Source organism: Salvelinus namaycush, chromosome 14 (genome assembly GCF_016432855.1).
Source record: "Salvelinus namaycush isolate Seneca chromosome 14, SaNama_1.0, whole genome shotgun sequence".
NCBI lineage: Eukaryota > Metazoa > Chordata > Actinopteri > Salmoniformes > Salmonidae > Salvelinus > Salvelinus namaycush.
In genome coordinates this window covers 36865714-36883138 of record NC_052320.1, presented here as the reverse complement: position 1 = coordinate 36883138, position 17425 = coordinate 36865714, and the positions used below count along the sequence as shown (strand labels likewise).

The following is a 17425-nucleotide window of genomic DNA, read 5'->3' as shown; positions in this document are numbered from 1 at the left end:
CCCACTCTATCTATCTCCTCAGGGACCCCCTGGCCCAGTCGGTCCCACTGGTAAGGATGGATCTAACGGTACCCCTGGACCCCTCGGACCCTCTGGGCCTCGTGGTCGTTCTGGAGAGACTGGTCCTGCTGTGAGTAACGCTTGGCAACCTTTATAGCATATAGCAGCAAATATGTTAGTCTTCATGTTGTCCCACCTTGTAAAAATCATCTCCTCTTCTCCTTCAGGGTCCCCCTGGTAACCCCGGACCCCCTGGTCCTCCTGGTTCTCCCGGCCCTGGCATCGACATGTCTGCCTTCGCTGGCCTGTCTCAGCCTGAGAAGTCTCCGGATCCCTTGAGGTACATGAGGGCTGATGAGGCGTCCAGCTCCCTGAGGCAGCACGACGTGGAGGTGGACTCCACACTCAAGTCCCTCAACTACCAGATCGAGAACCTGCGCAGCCCCGACGGTAGCCAGAAGAACCCCGCCCGCACCTGCAGAGACATCAAACTGTCCCACCCCGAGTGGAAGAGTGGTGAGTGGGGGAATGGTTAGAGGAGAGGGAGAAAAGAGAGTGAATGGAAAGGAAAGGACACAGATGTGTATAACATGATCAGTCCAAACCATGCTAAGGTTTGAACCGTTTGTCCTCTCCCCCTCCCGTTCGCCAGGTGACTACTGGGTGGATCCTAACCTTGGCAGCACAGCTGACGCCATCAAGGTCTTCTGCAACATGGAGACTGGCGAGACCTGCGTGTACCCCAGCATAGCCAAAGTACCGCACAAGAACTGGTGGACAAGCAAGAGCAAGGACCGCAAACACGTCTGGTTCGGAGAGACCATGAATGGAGGATTCCACGTGAGTCTCTACATGAATAAGCATTTCACTGGCACGTTTGAGTGAAATATGGCTACTGCTTTTGTAGGGTAACTTAATTTCAAGGGTTACCCTGATCATCAAGTAAAGCACTTCCTCTCAGTTTCCTTTCATGAATTACAGACTGAACATATATTTCGGCCTTGCAGATAAGTTTATAGACATCACATAAAATCCTACCACCCATAAACCTGTGTGTGACCTCCATGTTTGTTGCTGCCGCCTTCCTTGCCCCGTGTCGCATTTAACCCTAAGCTCTTCCTCTCTGGCTCCCTCTACAGTTCAGCTACGCTGAGGACGGTACCAACGCCGCCAGTATCCAGCTGACCTTCTTGAGGCTGCTGTCCACGGAAGCGTCTCAGAACCTCACCTACCACTGCAAGGACAGTGTGGCTTACATGGACGCGTCCACGGGCAACCTGAAGAAGGCTCTGCTGCTCCAGGGCTCCAACGACGTGGAGATCAGAGCTGAGGGCAACAGCCGCTTCACCTACAGCGTGGTGGAGGACGGCTGCAAGGTGAGGGGAATAGGCACTGTCAAGTAGGGACAGGGAAAAGATGAACATAGTAAAGTAGGACCTATTGGGGAAGGCACAGTCCAGTTACACAGTAAAAAAAATCTGTCATTGTAGCCTATGGGAATGTACAGTGTTTCAACACATATCCGTTGTCGTCCCACAGAAACACACAGGCCAGTGGGGCAAGACTGTCTTCGAGTACAAAACACAGAAGACCTCCCGTCTGCCCATCGTGGACATTGCTCCCATGGACATCGGAGGAGCAGACCAGGAGTTCGGTGTGGACGTGGGCGCAGTCTGCTTCTTGTAAAGTGGGATAAAGAAGACGACAAAAAACTAAAACACGAAAGAAATAACTATGAAACAATACACGCTCCAAAAAAAAAGAAGACCGGAACTAAAAAAATTATAATTGATATTTTCTCTTACAAAGAAGTGCTCTCCAAGTTGTACACCCTGGATGTTAGCACTGAAGGACACCAGCAATATCCGTACGTAATTCCAGCATTCCCCAGTCGTGTTTCCTGTGGCCCACAGTTGGTGGGAATGAGTTTGAGCCAGAAGGAAAAGGGACCAAGCCAAGGGACGAGTGATGGAGAAACAGAAACATGACTCGATGTCACTTATTTATTGTCTAAACTTTAAAGGGGCATAGATGAGGTACAGTGGGACTGGGGGGCTTCACCATAAGAACAACACAAGCTCCTCTCACTACAGAACACCTAGAACCTCCCACTCCACCTCCCTCTCCAACCTAGCTACAAATACACCATTTTGAATCAATGTAGACCAAAAAATATTTTCAGTAATTATAAGGTGCTCAAACTGTTTTTTTACCATCAAGACCAGGAGCTCAACTTTTACTGTGTATTAAAAATACTTGGTTCTATTGTTGTAAAAGTCTGTGTTTATAAACAACCAGATGATTTTATATATATTTCCACATTATGTGTGTACATGTGTCTATATGCACACTAACACTTTTTGGAAAGTGAGGTTACATTTGGGATATGTTTTTCATTGTCCTTTACCCCTTGATTGCCCATTAGAGGAAAATGTCTTACTCAGTTGACAAACAACCCAAAAAAAATCAAATAAAATTTGGGAAATTAAATCAGTTTCGTTTTGTTGTAGTCATCCTGATTGTTTAAAGCTACCTCACGCTGAAAAACAAAGTGAAAACGTTGACTTTAAATCTTGAGCTGACCAAAATGAGCTTTCGGGTAGAACTGGTGCTGAACAGCTATCTTTGCTTTGGGTTGCTGTCTTCAGAAGGTGCTATGAGTTCTAGAATTCAGTCTCTGCCATTGTTCCCCCAAACCCCCACTAGCCTCACACCACACACACACCCCACCTTGGAGGACAGGTGCAGTCAATCAAGGCAGGGAACCAAGTGGCTCTGGATATTCTCCTATGGAGTCTACGCCCCACAAATAGAATCACGGGACTCCAAGGAGAGCTACCCAAAACGACCAGGGTGGCTTGTCTCTCTCTGTGTGTGTGAGGGTGTGTCAATTTCTTTTGTTGTTATTAATTTTATGATGATCATGATCATTTTTTTGTTTGTTTTTATTTTGTTACACTTTTAATTGATGTAAATTGGAAATAAAAAGGAAAAACCAAGTAACAATGAAGTTGATTGTTAATTGCGTTTCTTTTGAGTAAGTACGGAAATGGCATGAGAGTTGAATAGCTTTTTTTTGGTAACTGAACCCAAGGTCTGTATACTTTAAGGTTTTTGTTGTAGTTGTATTTCTTGGGAGTTCAGTTAACTTTTTTTTTTATGTTTGTGAGTGCATGGTATGTGTGTGAGTATGCGAGACTGTGTGTGAGTGTGTGTTATAGCTATGAGAAAATCTCATTACACAGGAATGAAAGTACTGTCTGTAATCATTCACCGGTTTCAGGGTTGTGCCGGGCATGGTTGGCTTCTGTTTGTTTGAATTAATAAGCATAAATAAAGAAAATGTGCTGAATGGAATTGTGAAGTATTTGGTTTATTAACAGCAATGTCTTACTGATGCATCAACACGTTCACATAGGTGTTTGCCGTTGTGTGCTTTCTCCACAATACCTTTCCATATCTTTCTGCTGAGCAAGAAAATTTAGACTGAAGACTAAACAGTGACATATTCTTATTTAATGGGAAATTATTCTTATTACAAACCTACATTGAAAATCACAAATATCATCTATGTTGACCTACATCTTTTCAAGTTATTGACTGAAAGCAAAGCTATACCATTAATGCCAGATTTATTTAATTGTTTTAATATTGAAAAATTATTGCCAAGATAAACATAGATTAAGAGAATATACAGTAGACTTAATTACCTTAGACAGGGATCCTCAAATAGATTCAGGATGATTTTTTCTTGAGCGAAGTCAGGGGGCCAGAACATTATTATAAATCATTTGTAGACTGCAAATTGACCGCAAGAACCCCAAACAGATGCAGTATGACAAGAACTGAATAATTTCAAACCTTGATTCCATTTGTATACGGTCATATACACTCACCGGCCAGTTTATTAGGTACACCACCCCATTCACAAAAATGGATCGCTCCTACAGACAGTGAGTCATGTTGCTTGCTATATAAAGCAGGCAGACAGGCATTCAGTTCCTGTTCGATTTAATGTTAAAATGGGCAAAACGAGTGACCTAAGGTGCGTCGGATCCAGTATCTCAGAAGAGGCCACCCTCCTGGGCTTTTCAAGTATGACAGTGTCTAGGGTTTACTGAGAATGGTGCGACAAACAAAAAACATCCAGTCAGCGGCAGTCCAGTTGGTGAAAACAGCTCGTTGATGAGAGGTCGAAGGAGAATGGCAGGAATCGTGCAAGCTAACAGGCGGGCCACAGACAAATAATGGGACAGTACAACAGTGGTGTGCAGAACGGCATCTCGGAACGCACAATTCATCGATCCTTGTCACGGATGGGCTATTTCAACAGAGGACCACACAGGGTTCCACTCCCATCAGCTAAAAAGAAGAAGCGGCTTCAGTGGGCACACGATCACCAACACTGGACAATTGAGGAGTAGAAAAACACCACCTGGAACATGACAGTGAGTTCAGTTTACTTGAGTGGCCTGGTCAGTCCCCAGGCCTCAACCCAATAGAACATCTTTGGTATGAGATGGAACGAGCTGTTCGCAGCATGAATGTACTGTCATCCAATCTGCAGCAACTGCGTGATGTCAACGCGTCAGCATGGACCAACATCCCTGTGGAACGTTTCCGACACCTTGTAGAATGCCCCGAAGAAGTCAGGCTGTTCTGGAGCCAAAGGGGAGTCTGACCCGGTACTAGATGGGTGTACTTTTATTAAAATTGCAGGTGAGTGTATCTCTCTATTGTGCTTGGGAATACTTTGAACAGATTTGCTTTTACAGTCCTTTATGTCTGTTGCTCAAAAAACTTGGGGGGGATAAAATTCAGCCAGTTCTTGCAAAAAATATAAATAAGGTGATTGGGAGTTTGGAGTGTTTTAAATGGAGATTTTCATTAGACTTACTTAAAGAATCTTCAGTTGGGAAACCCTGCCTTAGAGCATGGATAGTCTTTAAGTAAGACTAATGAAAATCTCCATTAAAAGACACTCTCCAAACTCCCAATCACCTTATTTATCTCTTTTGAAAGAACGGGCCGGCGCTGCCTAGACCTTAACCCCATTCCACCAACCCCCTTGCCATGTCTTGGACTAGGAATTCAAGAAGACACAATCCTTCACAATTTGCGTAACACTTCGTGCACATTTATTTACAAAGTGTTCAACAAAAAAAAGTATAAATTGTACTGAAATATGGTTTCTGTGTTAGTTTGAGTGTGTGTATGTGTGGGTGTCTGGTCAGGAGATGAGTTCTGTGTAGAGAGTCTGGTTGTTGTAGTCGGCTGGTCTGCCCTGGGACAGGGGTACAGATGGGCTGCCTCCCAGGCCAGGCTGGGGATTCCCAGCACTCATAAAGCAGAAAGGCACGTGGGTAATCTTCCCATTGGACCAACACTGTGGAGAGAGAGAATTCACTACAGTCACTAGGATGGGTTAAGTTCCCCCCACTACACCTGTTGCTCTAGTCACTGATGCACTACTGTACAACACCAGCCATGTAAAAGGGAATTAGTGTGTGGACCATGTACCATTTTTATGTTGCCCATGTTTCCCATACGAATGGAATAAAGGCAGAAATAACTTGAGGTTTGAAAACCGCTCTAAATTTCAAGTTTATCAGTGAACTCGAGCTTTATTAAGACCAGTTTAAGCGGCACTGTGAGACAGCGTCTAAATGACTGGAGGCCCGCGAATGTAAAGAGTATGAAGAGAGACTAACCACAGTGAGCTGGGCTCCATGCTGGTAGTTGGGGTTAAACTGCATCAGTCTGGGCTCAGTCCCGGCCTCCCCCTGGACAAAACCACTGACACACACACACACACACACACACACACACACACACAGTTATTACCACTGAGATACAATCAACTGATTACCACTGAGATACCTTCCTGGCAATGTAATATACTAGAGCACCTACCATGGCAGAAGCTTAAATGCGGGGCTGATTTGAGTCTTGAACACTGCGATCATGGCAGGGCGGCCTGCTTCAGCGTCTCCTGACGGAGCCGACGAGAGGGAGGAAGTGAGCGGGGGAGAGAAGACGTCAAAACACACAATCTCTCAACTCCGGAGAAAGAGGAAGCGAGAACAAGCCTGACCTTTGACGAGCACGGCTAGACGCTCGCCTCTCGGATCCCACGCCATCGACTGGATCTCTCCTCCGACCCTGACACACACAGACAAAACGCAACAATTCAATCTGTGAGGATAATCAACAACTAGTGAAGTAAATGACTAGTTGACCCGGGCCTTTCCTTACGTGATATCTCCGTCAGGTGTATTTAAGGTGGTCTCGGACAGGTCGGCCACCACTGTTGCTGCCTTTGGCCCACCTGACATCATTAAGGGCACCCCTAGTGGACAAAGAGGAAAACTCACATCAGAACAAACAATGCACACACAGCACAGTGTAAACAACTATAAAAAGGTTGATGTGCCTCATATTGAACATGGAATTGTGTGTGTATGTGTGTACCTGGGTTGTCAGTGAAGGTCAGGGCATAGATGACAGTCTCTCCTTGCACACTGAAGAGCAGCCGACTCCCATCAGGACTCCAACAGCCAGACTAGACAGTTACAGAGACAGTTAGCCACACACACACAACACACACACACACAGAGAGAGACCAGGTGTCTCACCTGACAGCGCCCCTTCAGACTGGGCCACCGCTCGCAAGTCCACATCCTGGTTTCCCAAACCCTGCAGCAACACAAACACATAAATATCACAAACATACAGTAATACAGAAACATCGAGCCGATCCAACACTACACGAAGCACGAAGCTCTCCTGCACTACCGTCTCTGACCTGAAGAGGGAGGAGGGCGTAGCTGCCAGCACGCGACTGCCATCGGGAGACCAGGACAGGTAGGTGACTCCTCCCCCTCCCACGCGGTGGAGAGGCACACAGCTCTCAACAGCTACGTCCCACACCTGACAGAGAGAGGAGGAGACGGCGAGAAAGAGAGAGACAGACAGGAGTCACAAAGCCCTTACGACATCACAGTAAAATACTTTCACAGTCGAGTAGCAGTAGAGGCTGTGTGTGTGTGTGTGTGTGGACTGAGATGGTTCCTACCAGCATGGCAGTGTCCCTGGGAGAGGCCGACACCAGGAGAGGTCCGTTAGGTGACCATGCGACGGACGTGACGGGGGAATGGCCTGGGTGGGACAGGACCTGGGCACAGCCGGAGGAGGGCCTGTGGGAGGGAGGGAGACCAAAAAAAAGATTTGAGAGAGAAATAGGGAGGGCAGAGGAGAAAGAACATTCAAGACATAGAAATGACTCTATAATGTACACAAGGGTGTGTGTACCTGGTAGAGAGTGAGGTGGGGTCCACGTGCCAGACAAGCAGGCAGTTGTGACAGGCGACGGCCAGGGCAGAGGCACACAGAGGCTTCCACTGCAGAGCCGCCACACTGCGCTGCAGACGGTGCTTCAGGGTGGGAGTAGTAGCACTGAGGAGAGTGTGTGTGTGTGAGAGACAGAGAGACGAAGAGACAGGGAGACCAAGGCAGAGAGACAGAGAAGAGAGACAATTTCACTCACAAACCGTACGTAAACACTGTAGGAACGGTGCCATAGTTTAAACACTGCACTAGGCTGGTCTGACAATATGATTGAGGACATACAGTGCATTCGAAAAGTATGTCCCCTTGACTTTTTCCACATTGTTACGTTAAAGCCTTATTCTAAAATGGATCCAATTGTTTTTTTGTCCTCAATCTACACACAGTACCCCATAACGACAATGTAAAAACAGGACCTTTGGCAGCGATTACAGCCTCGAGTCTTCTTGGGTATGACACTACAAGCTTTGCACACCTGTATTTGGGCAGTTTCTCCCATTCTTCTCTGCAGATCCTCTCAAGCTCTGTCAGGTTGGATGGGGAGCATCCCTGCACAGCTATTTACAGGTCTCTCCAGAGATGTTTGATCGGGTTCAAGTCCGGGCTCTGGCTGGGCCACTCAAGGACATTCAGAGACTTGTCCCAGAAGTCTCTCCTGCGTTGTCTTGGCTGTGTGCTTAGGGTCGTTGTCTTGTTGGAAGGTGAACCTTGGCCCCAGTCTGAGGTCCTGAGCGCTCTGGAGCAGGTTTTCATCAAGGATCTCTCTGTACTTTACTCTGTTCATCTTTCCCTCGATCCTAACTAGTCTCCCAGTCCCTGCCACTGGAAAAAATCCCTACAGCGTGATCCTGCCACCACCATGCTTTACCGTAGGGATGGTGCCAGGTTTCCTCCAGATGTGATGCTTGGCGTTCAGTCCATAGAGTTCCATCTTGGTTTCATCAGACCAGAAATCTTGTTTCTCATGGTCGGATAGTCTTTAGTTGCCTTTTGGCAAAGTCAAAGAGGGATGTCATGTGTCTTTTACTGAGTATTGGCTTCCGTCTGGCCACTCCACCATAAAGGCCTGATTGATGGAGTGCTGCAGAGATGGTTGTCCTTCTGGAAGGTTCTCCCATCTCCACAGAGGAACTCTGGACCTCCTGACCAAGGCCCTTCTTCCAAATTGCTTACTTTGTCCGGGGGGACAGCTCTAGGAAGAGTCTTGGTGGTTCCAAACTACTTCCATTTAAGAATGATGGAGGCCACTGTGTTCTTGGAGACCTTCAATGCTGCAGACACGTTTTGGTAACCTTCCCCAGATCTGTGCCTCGATACAATTCTCTCAGAGCTCTACGGACAATTCATTCGATCTCAAGGCTTGGTTTTTGCTCTGACATGCATTGTCAACTGTGGGACCTTATATAGACAGGTGTGTGCCTTTCCAAATCATGTCCAATCAATTGAATTCACAACAGATGGACTCCAATCAAGTTGTAGAAACATCTCAAGGCTGATCAATAGGAACAGGATGTACCCGAGCTCAATTTCGAGTCTCATAGCAAAGGGTCTGAATACTTACGTAAATAAGGTATTTCTGTTTTTTTTATACAGTTGCAAACATTTTCACCTTCTCATTATTGGGTATTGTACGTAGATTGATGAGGAAAATGTTTTACCAAATCAAATTTTAGAATAAGGCTGTAACGTTACAAAATGTGGAAAAAGTCAAGGGGTCTGAATACACTGTAGGTGTCACCCGAAGCCAGCCCATAGAGTTTGATAGTCAATGACACACAGAGAGAGAGAGCACCATTGCGACAGACTTAACCTCTTGGGGTTGTAGATCTTGATGGAATCGTCTGAAAGGGCCACAGCACACTTCTGTGTGTGTGGGTGCCAGGCAAAGCTCCGCACTGCACAGTCCGACCTGAGACAAAGGGAGCAAGAACAGGAGGACAGTTACAGATACATAGCCTACTTCAGCCATGATTTCAGAGAGTATGCATGTGTGAGAATATATCCCTAAAGTAAACAAATACCTCATGTTTGACAAGGACATACATAACATAAGAGGGGGTATATTTAAGGATCCGTTTGGGGATTCATCAACTAAAAAAAGGTGGTCTTACCAGTCCAGCACTTGGGAAAACTCGACGGTCATTTCCTCGCTGCTCAACTGAAGACAAAGGGCAGATAACGACAGTCAATTAGAGAAGCCTGCAGAATCCAACACAACCCGGGCAAGTTGTGTATCGTTTCATTAGAACTGCCCGAGAATTAGCCGTGTGAAAACCACAGACTGGGCCCACTTACTGTGAGGTGAGGAAACAGAGAGCTGTGGAAGGAGGAGACCCAGCGTAGCAAGGCCAGGACGCAGCTCGAGCTCACCCCTAGCCACTTGGGCACTGGGAACACACACACAATTAGGAGACGGACTGAAACGCACAAATAACCTAGAACATTGGTTTACATGTCGAGGTTAGGTAACCTTGTTGAACGTGATGGTATGAAAATGCTTTTAGAACATAATGACACGTTTTTCGAGAGACGTTTTATTTTATTTTTATGTAACCTTTATTTAACTATGCAAATCAGTTGAGAACAAATTCTTATTTACAGTGACGGCCTACCCCGGACGTCGCTGGGCCAATTGTGCGCCGCCCTATGGGACACCCAATCACGGCCGGATGTGACGCAGCCTGGATTCGAACCAGGGACTGCAGTGCCTTAGACCGCTGCATCACTCAGGAGCAGCCATAATCAAACAAGTGAATAAACGAAAAGCTAAAACAACCAATTTGAGATCGAAAAACAACAAAATCCTCACAACCACGTTAACAAGCCTGTATAGTCCGGTCAAAAAGGTATTTGCATATGTATGAGCACATTCAACTTGGCTACATTACATGGGCAGAGGCATCAAATCTACTGTTACCCGACATTAGTAAACTAGCTAAATACATGATGTCCACAATAACATTCAACGCAGGTAGCTAGCATCGAATAAGTGCCTATTGTCCATTCAAAAACCCACGTACACATGTTTTTGTGTTCATTCAGAGGGTAAGGTCTAGCTGTGTTAAACATTACAGTAGTTTTGACATGGGTAACGTATCGTACTGCATTAGCCAAAGCTAGCCAACAGGCTAACTGCATGGTAATACCCACAATAACTAAAACGGTATTGAATATGGTTTGCAGTGAGGGACTTCAGATGTGCCAAACCTAGGAGAGGCTAGTTAGATACCTGGGCTAGAAAATCGAGTATTCCGTCAACGCAAGCTAGTTAGGTATCTGTCTGTTCTGAAAGAGTTAGCTACAGATATGCAGGGTTGTTAACAGTGTCCACTCCTATTAAATCAATGGCAGCTAGTTGTGAGACTTAACAAATGATGCTGCCAATGTCCATAGTAAAATAACTGTAGCAAGACGTTCTGCTAACGTCACTAGACAGCAAAACATCCATCAATGATAGCTGAGCTTGCTGTGGTTTGGACTAGCTGGCTAGCTTTGATAGCCCACCTTGCAGGGTATATATTTTTGTCAATTTATCATTCATGCCATGTTACCTGACTAGTTTCCAACGGAATAGCCTTCTAAAAAGGCACTTATTTTCCTATGTTTTTATTGTCAAAACTAAAACATTCTCAATGAGGCTACTAACATGCGATGTAATCTGGGCTGCTTGTCAGACCAACCATTCAAGTGATGTCATTGATGATGCGTTATCAAGATGGCGGCATTGCAGTAGTCAGCTGAGGCAACGATTAAATGTTTCAACATAAATTTGTTTTTCAGCAGTTTTAGGTGTAGGAATATGCTTCTTTATCACATTTGGTTATCAAAATGACCTTGACTCCGAAAAATGTTTCAGATCACCTTTAAAAAGACGCAAACTCTTGCATGACGGTTTCTTATCTAAAGCGCACGCTGCATGTAATACTTTCGTGACAGTGAAAGAATGACGATAACATGGCACTCACCCTCTGCACTGGAGTTGGCGATCTCATTTAGGAGTCCAGACAGGCCTGCATCACGCCTAGCAGACAGACACAGAGGTGGGGATTAGTGAACAGGGCTTCGGAATTGTGTGTGTGTGTGTGTGTGTGTGTGTGTGTGTGTGTGTGTGTGTGTGTGTGTGTGTGTGAGAGAGAGAGACACACCAAGCCCCTGCACTCCTTGTGTACAGCGTCTCACAGTGGTCCCTAAAAGCTGACTTGCTGCTGCTCTCTGGCCGGCTGTGAGGCTTCAGTGACTCTCGCGGGAAGTACAGATTCAGAGCAGGTGAATCCTACAGCAAATGGAAACACATACAACATTATACACACTGTAGCTCTTGCTCTCCACACACACCTTTGCCTAATATTAGGTGATAACATTAAACATCCAAGTAATGCAGTGACAGACAGTTTGTGGCAACTCGGTAAGTTACACTGTAGCGTGCGGTGACTAGTAGGTTAACAGGAGTGGGTATAATTTGTGGAACGTTCCAACAGGAATCTGTTCCAAAAACGTAAAGTACAAGGTTGCCAACAAACAACGCATACAAAGTAGCATGGTCAACTCACCACGTAGCTTATTCTTAATGTTTGTCCATAGGCTACCAGAGTGAGGAAAGACATTTTTCGGAATAAACGTGGTGAGTGAAAAACGTTATTAAATAGCCCACTCTCTCCCCGGTATCTTATTCTGCCGCTATACAACTTTGTATGTATTGTTTGTTGGCAACCTTGTTATTTCCATAGTTTTTGGAACAGATTCCTGTTGGAACGTTCCACAAATTATACCCACCCGGTTAACAGTAGTAGGGATTGACAATGATACGGTAGCCCACCCACCCCAAACCAGACGGATGGATCCGTGTTGGACTCGTTGTATTGAGAAGTTTCTCCATCGCCGGACAGCGGTGGGGGGAACAGTGCCAAAGAACACATCATAACCACATTCCTCCTGAAAAAGACACATCACATTTAGCAAGCTCAACATTCAGCCATCACATGCAGCTGCTAGCGAAGTTAGCTAGATTGCTAGCTAGTCATAAACGTTAGCTAGTAAGCTTAGTTTGATTGGCAATTTAGCCATGCTAGCAAGCTAGACCGAGAATTAATAAATACAACTACTCAGTTGCCCATGTAGCTGTTGTTAACTACCTTCCTTTTCCTGTAAAATGTAGCTAGGTTTGCTTCAAAACGCTGATCGGTGTCCGTCAGAAAAGTTTAATAAACTACGGAGGCCTGTAAAAGGCATACAATACGGAGAATTTCCACAACGCGGACGTACTTTGCCCAATGGTGCATGCGCTGCTGTCATCTACCGGAAAAATAGCAGCATTACATCCTACTTCTGTTCACACCAGATGTTGGGGAGTAGAGCTGGAGCCGAGCGATCCCAATTTGACTGGAGCTCGGAGCGAGATTCTCAAAGGCTGGAGCGTCGGCCTTTTCGCCCGCTCCAGTAGCGCTTACTTCACGACTTTAGGCATGCCCGGCCCAGCATGTATGTGTAGTCTACTTCTATGCTGCTATAGCCACTTGCTTTAGCTACTGACCTTGAGTTAGCTAAATATTTTCATAAAGAAACTGATTAAACACACAGGTGCAAAGTCAAGGTGACTTACAGAGATGTAGACCAAGAGCAAAAGAGAGTTGTGGACAATGTCAATGTGGACAAACAACTAAATAATCATAATGGAATCTGAAAGGACACGTATCCTGAGGCATGGTGGTGTACTACATTCACATGCTAAAAGAAAGGAATTTTTACATTTAAGTCATTTAGCAGACGCTCTTATCCAGAGCGACTTACAAGTACATACATACTTTTTTTTGTACTGGCCCCCCGTGGGAATCGAACCCACAACCCTGGCGTTGCAAGCGCCATGCTCTACCAACTGAGCCACACGGGACCGAGGTGGATAGATAGGAATGAGGTGGATAGATAACTAAGTGTGTCATTGAGCAAAGTATTTCTACAAAAAAAAACAGATCTCTTAAACGTTTCGTTCATGTTTGTTCTATTATCTATCTATACAATAGGCCATAGTTGATTTTGGCCCAATGGGCCTGGTATATGACCATGTTCAAGAAGCGTTCCGTTTTGATTGGGTTATTTTGCCTAAAAACCTTTAGGCCTACCTATATAAATAAATAGAAATCTCAGGGTCTCTGCCCAGCCTGTCAAGAATGGCGAAAAGGATGTTTAGCATCCCCAGTGGCTCTGCAAGTGTGGAAATGATATTCTCCGCTGCTGGCCCGCTCTCCAGGCACCATCGCATGAGCCTGAAGCCACAGACTGGCCAAACTCATGTTTCTAAAAATGTATTCTAAAAATAAATTCAAAGGCCATAATGTCATTTTTCGTTTAATTTGTATTTAATTCCAAGTAAGTCACAGCCTATATACGAAATGTATAGACTATAATGAATTAATACAACAAAATGTTGAATGCTTTATGTCCCTACCAGCCTATTGTGTCACACTCGCAAATGCTTCACAATGTATTTCTTTGTAGGCTATAGCGTTGAAATAATTGAAATAATATAGCCTAGATAATTCATTTCCATTCCTTCTTAGGCTCCCTGTCTGGCTCCTGACCTGTTTGGAGTGATTATACAGTATGTTGTTTAATATGACATGTACACTTCTTACATTCACCTTTTCATGTTTATTCAAACACTTTTCATTCAAATCATATGATTTGGTTTCAATACTTCAAAACCAATTGGTAGGTCCAGGTAGTCACAAAAATAGATGGGTGTTGGTTAAATTGTGATTTTAATGAATGGAGAAAATATCGAGCGGCAGTTTTTTTTTCTGTGAGCACAGAACGGTTTTTAGCAGAGACGTTGAAAAGGACCTGGAGCACCTGAGCAGTGCGGTATTTCCAGCCGCTCAACTCCGCTCACATACTCTGGTTCACACTGATGCTGTTTGTTACATGGCCTGGATGAACCAAACAAATTGTAAAAACGAATTGTAGACATTGAATGTTGCCCTGTCATTCAGGGCAGGTTTTGAGCCCCACATTTTGTTTTGGGGGGGCTTGCCTGTTCTGCATGTTATTTTGGCATTAATACATATCACATATCAGTTTGCAAACAATTAAAAAATATATATATCACTGAGTTAATAAAGCTGCATACAAACATGTTCTCTTTTTTGTTTTCTTGAGTAAGGCAGCGCCAAAATGCAGGTGTTTCAGCCTAGCTCAGTGTTTTCTGTTGTGGTGGAACAAGCCAGCAGGAAATGCAGAGAGTTGCACTGCGATTGGCTCAGTGTTCTGTCACTCATGGGGACACTACGTCACCGCCAAGTCTAAGGGTAGACAACGAAAATTCTAGCCCCTTGGGTGCTGCCACAGAGTTACATTAGAAGTGCCCATCCAAGAAGGCTCAAGGTCACTGGCCACAGATAAAATGACATCAAATCACGTTTTATCTACAGTAGCTTTGATTGGACTGATCATGTCAACATCATACTTTCAAAATCTTAGCTAGCAGTCATCATCATGAATCAAGTCGACAATCTACTGGCAAATCCTTTTTAATCCTTGTCATATGAAGGGAAATAATGAAGAGAAATTATAGATAAAACGTATTGGTGCTCATCGGCCATTGGACATAAACATTACACAAGTTGGAAATCGCAAATTCAACAATGAGTGGTTTGGAAGGAATCAGTGGCTAACTGCTATTCAATGGAGTGGCTGTGTCTGTGTGGTCCCAGGTCTAAGAATAAGGGTCTCTTTTCCTAGTTTAAAATTATAAACATTCAACATTGGCCATGCTGTCAAAGAAGCATGATTTGTGGCGAGCTCAAACCAACTGTTACTCGGAACTGCAAAATCTGACTTTAGTGAGTTCAAGACAACTGGGAACTCTGGAAAAACGAGCTACGACTGGGAAAATACATTTTGAACTTTCATCCAATGGAATTGTAAATCAGGAACTCATGCCTCTTTCTAGAGCTAAGGCCTGAAGATCACTGACGTCATCATGATTCAAGCTTTTTTTTTCAAGTTATAAATCCAGAGAATGGCAGACTTTGATAGTTTGAAGACAACATTTGTACACGAAGGACCGCCGTGCCACCTTCCTGTTCAAGTGAGCACAGCGCAACAACCCAGCTAGCAATGAGGAATCGGCCCAGAAGCGGCCCTCTTCCGGGGGGCCGGAACTGATTGAATCGGGCTGGAATCAGGTTACGGACTCGGCCCGGAATTAAAATGAATGACTGCCCAGAATCAGCCCAAGTACATCAGGCCGTTTCTGTCTACTGGCATTCATCCGACTTTGTCGACATCTTACCAGAATCCTCCCAGAAGTGGCCCGATGCTAATTTAAATAAATGTATATAACATTACCCGATTTAGTCATTTTAAATATTACTCTTATACATTTTATTCATACAAATTATATGTATCCAAAAAAATGATGTCAGAGGAAACACCGTACACCTGGTGACCGTGTCAGCGTGCATGCACCTGGCCCGCCACACGAGTCCCTACAGTGCGATGCAACAAGGACATCCCGGCCAACCAAACCCTCCCCTAACTCGGACAATGCCTGGCCAATTGTGTGTCACCTCATGGGTCTCCCATTCGCGGCCAGCACAGGTATCGAACTAGCATCTGTAGCAACGCAGTTTGCACTGCGATGCAGTGTCTTAGACCGCTGCACCACTCAGGAGGCTCCCTCCACAAAGTTTTTAATGCTTATCAGTGGCCTTGCACAAAGTATCAAAATACTAAAATACAACTTAAACAGGACTCTTAAAGAATTTAATTTAAATGTTAATTGTATTTTTTTGATCACAGAAACAATGAGAAAATATGGAAAAATAAATAAATATGAAATGTTAATGATCTCAGCCGAGTGCCCCAACTCTCAGCCGGAATCGGCCCAGATCCACTGTGCTAGCTGGAAAGGTGAGTCCAAAAATGTATTGTATGCTGCTGCATAAATGATGTAATATGCCAGGGAGATATGTATACTGTAGCTAAGAAAGTAATACTAAGTGTATGTTGTGTAGCAAGCTGTTAGTAGCCCATGTGCCTCACCCTAATAATTTGGTCTATTTTCACCTCTTAATTTCGCCTACTGTTCTGACTTGGTGGTGCACATGTAGCCTATAACCTGTTTTTGAAAAATGTAATCATCGAATATTGTATGAGCTTTCATTGTCTGCTTATATGCGCCCTTTATTTATCCTACAGTTCTGACTTGGTGTACAGGGAGAACACTGTAAGAATGGCCCATGTTCTGAATTCTGTCGCTGTACATTTCAAAAGTGCTAAACAGATAGTTATATTGACTAACTTTATGTTCGTCCTAGCTCGCTCATTAATGTCTTAATCGAAAATACGGATTGCCTCTTATCCGCTTGTCATCCCCTTATGCCATAGTTTGTACATCTCAATTGTCAGTAGAAACCACATTTGTTTAAACACACTTTAAAAAGGCAATAAATGAGGCTGAATGAACTGTTTCACTGCCTGATAAGGCTCCGCTGATAGCCAGGTGAAGCAGTGGTATAGTGCAATTCATGTATTGTTTAGTGTTGTGTTGTGTAGTGGCTTTGCTGGCATGCATCCCACATTATTTTTTCCTCCCCCACCAAGATTCACATGGTAAAATCGCCACTGATTGTTGGCAATTCAAATGACGTTTTGAGGAGTGCATGCATCATGGTGTCTAGACCTTGGTGGATCAATTATAGACTATAGGGTAACGTGGTGTAAATAGCCCCCCCCCCAAAAAAAGCTCCTGAGGTAATTTGATTGAATATTTCGTAATGTAGAGACAGTTATATATATACAGTACCAGTCAAAAGTGTGGATACACCCATTCATTCAAGGGTTTTTCTTTGTTTTTACTATTTTCTACATTGTGGAATAATAGTGAAGACATCAGAACAATGAAATAGCACATATGGAATCATGTAGTAACTAAAAAGGGTTAAACAAATCCAAATATATTTTAGATTTTAGATTCTTCAAAGTAGCCACCCTTTGCCTTGATGACAGCTTTGCACACTCTTGGCATTCTCTCACCCAGCTTCATGAGGTAGTCACCAGGAATGTTTTTCAATGAACAGGT

General features: G+C 44.4%; 2 protein-coding genes across 3 annotated transcripts in view; one reads left to right on the top strand and one right to left on the bottom strand.

Moving 5' to 3' along the window:
* Nucleotides 1-1686, top strand: part of LOC120058981 (collagen alpha-1(II) chain-like) — a 28264-nt gene extending 26578 nt beyond the window's left edge. Inside the window, exons 50-54 of the mRNA XM_039007738.1 lie at nt 23-130; nt 228-516; nt 653-840; nt 1140-1376; nt 1540-1686. Of these exons, the coding sequence (XP_038863666.1) occupies nt 23-130; nt 228-516; nt 653-840; nt 1140-1376; nt 1540-1686 (969 nt within the window). The remainder of the gene's footprint in view (nt 1-22; nt 131-227; nt 517-652; nt 841-1139; nt 1377-1539) is intronic.
* A 3422-nt stretch (nt 1687-5108) lies between these two features.
* Nucleotides 5109-12586, bottom strand: LOC120059474 (aladin-like). Of its 2 annotated transcripts, none has more exons than XM_039008554.1 (17): nt 12480-12586; nt 12168-12279; nt 11493-11620; nt 11313-11368; nt 9643-9734; nt 9459-9505; nt 9140-9256; nt 7312-7455; nt 7076-7196; nt 6806-6930; nt 6636-6696; nt 6472-6562; nt 6256-6349; nt 6095-6162; nt 5914-5992; nt 5712-5796; nt 5109-5386 (listed from the first exon to the last, which is right to left on the bottom strand). In XM_039008554.1, the coding sequence occupies exons 2-17, from the start codon at nt 12264-12266 to the stop codon at nt 5231-5233; spliced, it is 1563 nt and encodes a 520-aa protein (XP_038864482.1). In that variant the 5' UTR covers nt 12267-12279; nt 12480-12586; the 3' UTR covers nt 5109-5230. The 2 variants fall into 2 exon arrangements, with proteins under 2 accessions (XP_038864482.1, XP_038864483.1); XM_039008555.1 differs by having other exon boundaries at nt 9158-9256.
* Between the last annotated feature and the right edge of the window lie 4839 nt (nt 12587-17425).

Bases quoted from the DNA above. Each gene is read 5' to 3' on its own strand.
- LOC120059474 (XM_039008554.1), bottom strand. From the start codon at position 12,266: ATGATGTGTTCTTTGGCACTGTTCCCCCCACCGCTGTCCGGCGATGGA. The intron at 6,563-6,635 runs GTGAGACACCTG...GTAACTGTCTAG, and splicing joins GTCTGAAGGGGCGCTGTCAG to TCTGGCTGTTGGAGTCCTGA. The intron at 6,163-6,255 runs GTAAGGAAAGGC...TGTGTGTGTCAG, and splicing joins ACACCTGACGGAGATATCAC to GGTCGGAGGAGAGATCCAGT.